The sequence below is a fragment of the Apium graveolens genome, chromosome 2 (assembly GCF_009905375.1).
Source record: "Apium graveolens cultivar Ventura chromosome 2, ASM990537v1, whole genome shotgun sequence".
Taxonomy (NCBI): domain Eukaryota; kingdom Viridiplantae; phylum Streptophyta; class Magnoliopsida; order Apiales; family Apiaceae; genus Apium; species Apium graveolens.
Window position 1 is genome coordinate 310,978,571 of NC_133648.1, and position 10,414 is coordinate 310,988,984.

At 37.1% G+C, this 10,414-nt stretch overlaps 1 protein-coding gene across 1 annotated transcript; it reads right to left on the bottom strand.

The window, feature by feature from the left end:
• Positions 1 to 3,111: 3,111 nt before the first annotated feature.
• On the bottom strand, positions 3,112 to 3,943 carry LOC141703394 (putative mitochondrial protein AtMg01250). Its single transcript, XM_074506932.1, has 2 exons — positions 3,508 to 3,943; positions 3,112 to 3,332 (listed from the first exon to the last, which is right to left on the bottom strand). The coding sequence occupies exons 1-2, from the start codon at positions 3,941 to 3,943 to the stop codon at positions 3,112 to 3,114; spliced, it is 657 nt and encodes a 218-aa protein (XP_074363033.1).
• Positions 3,944 to 10,414: the final 6,471 nt, after the last annotated feature.

The window sequence follows — 10,414 nt, forward strand, 5'->3', positions numbered from 1 at the left end:
TTGTTTGAATTTTTCTCCAATATCATGAAATACATCTTCTGCATCAACTCGCTCATTTGCAGTTCCACTTCCATTACCAATTTATACATTTTTCTCAGCATTTTATTTCTCTTGACGCTTCCGCATAGCTACATAAGCAGTCCTTGTTCCTACTCCCTCATTTGTGGCTGCTGGATTTGTGCAGCAGGCTCCACCAGAACTGAAGCATGTGGTGCCTTGGTTGATGCATCTTTCCGTGGAACAATTATACGGTTGAACCATGAACGGGTTGTTGGTCTACCACCAGGAGGCTTTCTATTCATCTCTTTTTTAGTTCTCTGTAGTGTAGAAAACGTTAATGTAATAAAATTAAATTTACAGGCATAATTAATATTCAATTAAAATGAACAAGTACTAGACATGACACACCTTTCTTTTTTTCTCTCCATTATCAACTTATTTACTTTCCACTGCTCCAGGATCTCCAGGATCATATTCAGAGCCTTCCTCTTGAATACTGTCTTTTCCTGAACCTTTTTCTTTCATCTCAGCTCTAACATCTGCCACTAGTGTAGGCAAGCCTAGCTGCTTCAACATTTGATTATTGTTGGTGATATTAATGGCTCTCTTTTTTTCATACTCTGTAAGGGGGTGGTAGAGGTAGGCCCTGTAAATAAATACAGATGCAATAATTAGAATTATTACGCAAGTATGCTAGAAGTTATACTAAAATTGTAATATGAAAATATTTAAAATGTTACTTTAATTTCATTTTCAGGTGGGGGAGGTTGGTGAGTTAGGTCCCGCAGATAAAATATGATGCAAATATTAGAATTGCATCACAATATATTGTAGTTTAATAAAGAAATTGAACATAATGTAGTCTTACTTCAATCTTATTTTCCCCCATTTTTCATCTTCATTTGGTGGATTATGTAAATCCAATTTCCTCTTCACACTTGCAACTTTCACAATTGCGTCATGAACCTTTTAACCATTATGTGCTGATTTTGGATGACTATTAAACTCTTGATTATTCAACTGTATTGACTTCTTGGGGTTGTTCACTTGCAACTAATTCAGCCGTGTAGACCCCTAAGGACTATTGACATCCTGTGGATTGTTAAGGCATGCTGACTTTCGAGGACTATTTACATCCTGTGGATTGTTATGGCGTGCTGACTTCGGAGGACTGTTGCGTACATCAGCTTGTTTCTTTTTTTGTTGCTGTTGGAGTTGGTGAGTGGTCATACACGTCCGTTTCACTAGATTTTTTGCTGTAATAAAATAGTCATCAGAACTAAAAGCAAGTGATATGTAGGCTAGATTTGAGCAATAAAAATTGAGCAAATTCAAATAACAATACCCGCAAATAAATTTGACATAGGTCGTATCACCACATGTGGCTGCATCTATTTGAAAGATTGGATCTTATGATCGACCACATTGTCAATATAAAAATCCAGGTAGCCCCGATTTTTTTACTCCTTTATCATGTTCATTAAGGTCTGCATCATTGCCACATAATTTCCACCCTTCTTTGTTTGTATATATTCCTCCGATTTTTGAGTATGCGAGGTCATCCTTAAAAAACTCCATTAGTACCATGTAAGACCACCTATCACGCTCAACATACTTAAAAATATTCAGGTTTCCTCCAATATAGCTATTATTCTAAAATTGACCCTTGTGGTAAATCCTGACATTGAATGAATCATCTACCATCCTGAAAAAAATCATACATAATATTAGATGTTTTTTTAAATAAATTGTTGCTTGCATTTAATTAATCACATCAAATTCTAGTACATGAGAAAGAAAACTAGGAGGAGTGACATGCCACTATCCTTTATCTGACATAGAATAGGTAGCTCTAGCTAGAGTGTGTGTCACACTATTCGCAGATCTAAATGCAAACTGAAATAGCACTGGATTTATGTGCTTTAACAAGTGGATGCAATCACCCACTATGGTTCCAAAATATGAGTTATCAGAAGCTCTGTTACATGCTTGAACTAGTACTCTCGAATGAGTTTCAAAAACACAGTCCTTATGCTGCATTTCAATGATCCATGATAATGCTTCCTTGAATGCAATTACCTCAGCTTTCTTTGGTCTCCATACTCCTGCTATCTTCTTACATCTAGCTTCCAGAAACTCACCCCTTGCATCTTGAATAACTGCAGCACATCCAATACCATTATCCTGGAATATCATCGCGTCTACATTCACCTTTACCCATCTTTCTTCCGGTTTTTTCCACCTTCTGTCTCCGTCTACTGTTCGACCATTTACCACCATTGTATGAGCCTCTATCCAATCCCTCAACAGGTTATTAGCTGCTGCTACCACTCCAAATACAGACCCATTTATCTTCTCCCAAACCCATATGTTTCTTCAATTCCATAAACTCCAACATATCATTCCCAACTGAACACATTGCTCTCTTGAACAATTATTAAAGACTTTCCTGATCATTATACCATTTACGTCGTTAGGATTGTACTGCACATTTAAGAGCACCTCTATCATATTCCAAACAGATTTCACAAAACCACATTCAAATAAGATGTAAGTGTCTGTTTCATCTGCAGAGTGGCACCAAGGGCATAGACCACCAATATTCACTTGTTTAATTACCAATGCACTAGCTGTTGGCAAACATGCTGTACAAACTCGCCATAGAAAGTTTGTAACTTTACCTGGTAATTTTAACGACCATAATTTAGTCTGGTACCCTTTATCAGCGGCATTCAGCTCACCTTGTAACCACCTATATCCACTCTTAATCGTATACTCTCCTTTCTCGTCAAACAGCCAGAACCATGAGTTCGTTGCATGATTCCTCGGCACTGGGATTTGCTTAATTAGCTCAATATCCCTAGGTTGAAAAATATCCTGAATTATATCAAAATCCCATAAACACGTATCCTTCTGCATTAACCCGTGTACTGAACTATGTTGAAGCTGCACATGCATTGGAGTTCTCACATACCCATCAACAATATATGGTAACCACGGATCACCCCAAATCCTTGTATCCCTTCCATTACCAATTCATTTTCGAGCCCCATCCTTCACCACATTAATTGCTGCCACAATACTTCTCCATGCATAGCTTGGATTAGTACCTTATGTAGCATCTAAGAAACTTGAATTAGGGTAATATTTCTCCTTCATAACTGCAGAGACTAAGGAGTTATTTTCTTTAAGCAACCGCCAACCCTGTTTAGCCAGCATAGATAGATTAAATTTCCTTGGCTCCCGCATACCCAAACCTCCATACTGCTTATTACTTCCATTTCCCCAAAAGAATGCATTCATCTTTCTTTCAATTTCCTCATATATAGTAACTGGAATCAGAAATAAACTCATCCAGAAACTAGGCATCATTTGAGCTGATGAGTAACGTTACCTTCCCATGTTTCGATAGCTCTTTATTATACCACCCCTTCAACTTTTGATGCACTCGGTCACTAAGGAAGCCAAACACCTCTGTTTTATTATTGCCAACACACATAGGCATACCGAGGTATTTACCAGGCTTTTGCGCTTGTTTTACTTCTAAACATGCACAGACCTCTGTACATTCATTCTCTGGAGTATTTGGACTGAAAAACACCTCAGACTTATCATAGTTTATCACCTGCCCTGATATGGCCTTGTATCTCCGTAGTACATTCTTTAGCGTTTGTGCTTCTGATTTTGTTGCCCTTAGAAAAAAGTAACAGTCATCCGCGAAAAGTAGATGAGAAATAACTGGCACCTTATTTACAATCTTGCATCCATGCATTAATCCACTCTTCTCGTGCTCTCGAATCATACCACTTAATCCTTCAGCACAAAGAATATATAAATATGGAGAAATCGGGTCTCCTTGTCGTATTCCTCGATGAGGCACAACCCCTCCAAATATATCACCATTTCTTAGAAAACTATAGGAGACCGTCTTGACACATTGCATCACCCTATCAATCTAGATACTAGGAAGGCCATATCTCTCCATTATTGATTCAAGATACGACCATTCCAATCGATCATATGCCTTAGAAACATCCACCTTTAAAGCAACTACTCCAGTTCTTCCTTGAGTATTATGATGAATGTAATGATTAATTTTATAAGCTACCAAAGCATTGTCAGTTAACAAGCGGCCTTCAATAAACGCACTTGCTTATTTGAGATAAGTGCATTTAATGTTGGTTTTAGTCTATTAGCTAACACTTTGGATAAAATTCGCATCAACACATTACATAATGAGATCGGTCGTAGGTCAGCCACTTTTTTCGGATGCTTCACTTTCAGAATCAGGCAAACTAGAGTTTGATTCACTCCATCTGTAAGTTCTCCAGTATCGAAAAATGCTCTACAAAACTCAACCACATCTGTCACAACTATCTCCCAGTAGGCTTGATAAAAACCTGGGTTTAAACCATCAACCCCAGGCAATTTGTCAGCATTCATCTTGAAAACCGCTTTCTTTACTTCCTCATCCACAATAGGCATGACAAGCAATTGGCTTTGTTCTTCTGAAATAACGGGGAAGTTAATTCTTGAAGGTAAATTCACCCTGGTGCTTGTACTATTAAATATATTAGTGAAATACCCCGTAATAATTTCTTGAATCTCAGCATCCATTTCCTTCCATTCCCCATCCTCATTCTTCAGTTTTTTAATATTGTTATGCTCCTTTAGATTAGATGCAAACATATGAAAAAAGCGGGTACTTTTATCACCATCCCAGAGCCAAAATTGTTTGGCTCTTTGATGCCAAAAAATTTCCTGTTTTTCTAATAGTTTCATATAGTGCCAACGAGCTGTATTGTACTTCTGAATACCCCCACATATCCCTTCTTGATCGATAATGTTGTATGTCCTTCCCATATTCCTTCATCTTTATTTTCATCTCCCGAAACAAACCCCCACCCCACTCTTCCAATTTCAAACAGCAGCTCATTATTTTATCCATCAGATTACGTCTACCTTCCTCTCGCCAACATGATTGCACTATACCTCTACAGTCTCTTCTTCAATCCACATATTCTCAAACTTAAATCTTCTACTTTGTTGCACAAAAATTAGTCTATTTAATTGCAACAGCAAGGGAAAATGATCTGATGTTGTCACCTCAAGATTGTGTACCTCTCCTGAAGAAAACATTTCACACCAACTATTCGTTTCCATCCCTCTATCTAATCTCTCTTGAATCCATGCTTTCCCTCCTCTTGATCTCTCCCATGTGTACATATCCCCCGAAAAACCCAGATCATGCAGCTCACAGTCCATTATAGCTTCTGAGAAACCCTCCAATAATTTTATAGGCTAATTCTTTCCTCCTCGTTTTTCCTCCATAGAGACAATGTCGTTAAAGTCTCCTATAATGCACCACGGTAAAGATGAGGCTACAGACAATTCTCGAAGCATATTTCAAGATTCAGTTCTCCTAGCTCTTTCCAGGAAGCCGTAATATCTAGTATATCTCCATCTCCCAACCTGGTCATGACTAACTTCAAAGTCAATAAAATTCTGGCAATTGTTTAGAATTTGCACAGCACCTTCGTTTCTCCATATTAATACAATTCCTCCTCCATGTCCCTGTCCGTCAACAGCAAAGAACCCTGCAAACCCTAATCTCTTACACACATTTTCCCCCTTACTTTTTTCACCAGCGTCTCACTCAGAAAGATGAGACTAGGCCTATACTGTTGGTTAAAGTCCAACAGAAGTCTAACTGTTCGTGGGTTGGCCAGCCCACGACAGTTCCAGGCTAAAAGACTCATAATCCTTGGCGGGCCTGGACCCCGTGACCCGCCAGCAGCAAGTTTTTTGACACGTTCAGTTGTTGTGACTCATTTATTTGCATAATATCTAGCTCATTATTATTTCCAGCTATTATATTCTCCACCCGCTTTCTTTTTATATCAATTACTATTTTTTCGGTATTAGATTCCTTATCTCCTTCAAATACTTCGTTCATTCCTTTTTTATCTCTTAAATCATCCTTCTCTCCTATCTGTTGTGTCCTCAAATCACGTGATTTAACAAGAATATCTCCAATCTCCCCTTCTATCTCGCGAACTCGACCATCAACTTCCATAAATCTCGAACACTCCTGTTGTCCACCATGTCCAGTTGACGATATTCTTTGCTGTTTCTGGGGACCCCATACAGCTTCTCCTCCACCTGCATTTCGAACCCATCTTGAGCCAGTACTCAGTTTTGCACCCCTAGTATGTGCACGTAACCATGTGTCATATGCTTTTTCCATCTACTTCTCCGGGTTTGCATAAACAACTGCACAATCCCTTTCAGAATGCCCTATAATCCCATAAACAAAACAAAACGTACTAAGCTTCTCGTATTTAAAATTTAACCAACTCCAATCATTTCATTCACTCTTTATTTTCATTCTTCATTTTAACGGCTTGTCAACATTAAGTGCTAAACGAATCCTCATATAAGGTTTCCAGCCCCCATCAAATGTTCCCGGCTCCGACCTAATATACTTCCCCATTGATGCACCGATGTTCTTCAAAATATTCTCCGAAATAAATCCCCTAGGCATATCATATATTTGTACCCACATTTCCATCTCCTTTAACTTTATTGTTTGGATCATCCCCCATCCCTACTTGTTGTAACACCAGCATTGATTGTTCAAAAACCAAAGGGCCTCCTTCCAGAACCTTTTGCATATCCAGTTTGTGAAAGAAAACAAACGAATATTTCATGTCCCCCATAGCATACACTTTCATTCCTTCTTTTGGTCTCCACGATGATGCCATCAAGTTTTGCATAGCCTGGAAATTGATATTCTTCTCAGTCAAAAACCTCCCCACCAGCATATACGTTGGCCTTTGTTCAATGATTTCATCCTTTGTAACCACTATCTCCACTTCTTCTTCCTCTTCAATTACAATTTTTGCGTACATTTCCTCTAATGATGTTCTACTTCCAGACATGATGGTAATACTTTCGTAGAGATTTGTAAACAATTCTAAAATTACTAAGGGCAAATGATTACTAGTAACAGAAAAGATGACACTGATGGGATTGAAATAATTCCTAATAATAAGTACAATAAACTGTTTCGATGATTATGATGGGATTACTAAGATTACGGATTCAAAAAACTGCCATATAGACAGAGAGAAAAACTCTATATAGACAGAGAGAAAACTTTCTTCTACATAATAGATTAGGCAAGTCCAGTGATATTAATATTCTGCCACTTATAAGAAAACAAACGCTTATCACAAAAAAAACCTTTTGTAAACTAAAACAAAAATGTAACTAAAATTGCCACTTTTTAACTAATAGAAAATTGCAACTTAAACAATCACGAATTAACTAATGGGCAAATGCAACTTAAATAACCACTAATTAACTAATGGAAAAATGCAACTCAAACAACCACTTAAAATAAAACAACCACTTAAAATAAAACCACTGAAGCATAATTATTGTGATTACAATTAAAGCATAAAAAAAGGTTCAAAGATCAAATCATGACGTTACAAAGAAATAAGCTAAATACTAGCATATTAATTAAATATTATGGATCGTTTAACCCAGAGTGTATATTGTTGATAACTGGATCGTTTAACCCAGCCTTTTGCATCTGAACTTTCAACCTGAGACCAGTCTCTTGGAAGTTTCTTGATAACATTGTGGTATGATTTATCAACAGGATCTTGTAAGTAGTAGACTTGTTGTACTTGTGATGCCAAAACATACGGATCAGATTTTTGGCACAATTTACTAAAATTAACATAAGTAAGGCCATACAATCCTGTCTCTTCTTGGTACCAACAACATTTAAACAAGACCACAGAAATTTCTCCCCAATAATCAATTTCTAGTCTTTCTTCAATTCTTCCATAGTAATTGACTTCACTAACCAGTGGATTCTCATCTTTCGAACTCGCAAAGCTGGTTGTCAAGGCACTTAGGAATACACCTCTATTTTTTGTTATACACCTAGCATCTCAAAACTTAGTATGAAATCTGTATCCATTAATGACATATCCACTAAATCTTTTAGCTACTCGATAAAGGCCCATTAAAAGAACTTGTAATTCTGGCGAAATAACTTCCTTTTTTCTAACTTGCTCGTGCAGCCACTTATAAAAATCATATGTATGAACTCTCTCCCTTTTAGATCTTTTAGGTTTAGCTTGGCCTTCAATTAAAGCTCGATGTCCTCTATAAAAATGACCTAGTTAATAAAATTAGAATGGAAAGATTCTAATTCTTTATACTAAATGGAAAATAATAGAACTTGAAAAACTTACTCAAGTGAGCTTTCTACTTTCTTGTTAGCACAGTTGAAAAGAACATAGCGATGACATTCCATCCATTGCGAATCTTTTAGAGTAATAGCTTTTCTATTTTTATTCCTTCTTGAACCAATTGGATATTCCATATTTTGTGGACATATTTCAGATTTACCAGAATACTTGCTTATTTTCCCAGCTCCATCATTATTTAAGAATCTTGAACAAAAAATTATGCATTCTTCTGCGAGATAACCTTCATCATTGAAAGCCTATGGCCACCTCATGTTCCGTACATACATTTTTAACTTACATGTATATCGCTCAATGGACCACATGCACCGAAGATGCGTTGGTCCATCATACTCAATTTCATTGCATAAATGTACGGGTTGGTGCACTATTATGTCGAAGAAAGATTGTATATATATCATCTCAAAACTACACAGTATTTCTACAATTTCTTGTTGCAGTCTCTTTATGTCGGCCAAATTGATAACTTTGGCCCAAAGGCCTTTTAAAAATGCATTTAATCTTATCATAGGCAATGCAACCTTGGGTTTCAGTGTTCTCTTAATAGCAAATTGCAATAAGTAGTGAAGAATGAACTGTGCATCATGCCTTTTATACCCCGTGATTTTTCACTCCTTCGTATGTGCATACCATCTAATATTAGATGCAGAAACATACAGTAATTTAGCATTATTCAACACTGCACAAAAAAATTCTTTTTCCTTATTCGTCATATCAAATATAGCAGCCCCTATCTCATACGATTTCCCATCACTTGTTAAAACTGGATGTAGGTCCTTCCTGATTCCCATTTTTTGAAGATCAAACCGAGCATTTAAATGGTCTTCCGATTTCCCACCCATATTTAGCAAAGTACCAAGTATGCTATCACATAGGTTTTAACTATGTGCATAACATCAAGATTATGTCGATGCAAGTTCCGACTCCAATATGGTAAATCAAAAAATTGATTTTTATTAACAAATAATCAGTTTTTCCCCTTTCTTCTTCCTGCCCTTTTTCTTGCTCTTAGCACCCCCAAACCGGTTCTGAAAACCAATCAATAATTCTTCAACCTCTAGCCCCGATAAAATTGGTCGACTTATTCCCATTTTAATTTCACCATTAAACCTCTTTTTATCAAACCTCCACTTGTGGTTCGGCTCTAAAAATTTCATATGGTTCATGTAGCACACTTTCTTACAATGTTATAAGTACGTAGAGGAAGTCTCATAGTGGAATACCAGACAGGCCAAATAGCCCTTTATGCTCCAACCAGATAGCATTGCGTATCCCGGAAAATCGCTAATGGTCCATAAAATACTTGCATGTAGATTAAAATTTTCTCCAGCTAAAGTATCGTAAGTTTCTATGCCTTTATCCCATAAATCTTTCAACTCGGCGATAAGGGGCTGCATAAAAACATCAATACTGTTTTTTAGAGATTCTAGACCAGAGATAATTGTTAAGAGTATTTAGTTTTCGGGTTTCATGCATAACCAAGGTGGGAGATTGTAATTTACAAACACAATCGGCCACGTACTATAAGTTGTACTCATTGTACGATATAGACCGAACCCATTAGATGCTAGACATACTCTGACATTTCTATTTTCTTCCGCAAAATGAGGGAATTTGGCATCCATTGTCTTCTAGGCCTCGGCATCTTCCGGATGCCTAATTTTGCCATCTTTTTTCAATTGCAACGAATGACAAGTCATAATTTCTGCATATTCCTTGCACAAAAACAGCCTTTGGAGCCTTGGCTTAAGTGGAAATAATGCATTACTTTTGTCAGAACGTTTTGCATCAACTGCTCCGGAATGCCGTCACTTGTATCTTTACTTTCCACTACAGCCCATCTAGAGGCATTGCAAGCTTTGCAGACTTCTTCCTTCTCATTTTTTGCACAAAACAACTTGCAATTGTCAGGACACACGTGTATTTTTTGGTAATATAGGTCTAAGTCTCCAATGACATTCTTCACGGACTTAAATAAAAGAGTGATGTGTGCTTCTAGAAAGGCCTCTTTAATCAACTCCAATAAATCAGTATAATTCCGTGTGCACATTCAAGGTACAAAGCCTAATAATAAAATCTAGTTGCAAGAATTTTATGCAACCTTGATACAGAGGCGGCTTTCTATC

What these genes read in the sequence shown, in the direction of transcription:
- LOC141703394 (XM_074506932.1), bottom strand. Translation starts at nt 3,943, where the DNA reads ATGCAATGTGTCAAGACGGTCTCCTATAGTTTTCTAAGAAATGGTGAT. An exon ending in AAAGCCTGGTAAATACCTCG is followed by an intron (nt 3,333 to 3,507) that starts GTATGCCTATGT and finishes TTCTGATTCCAG; the next exon opens with TTACTATATATGAGGAAATT.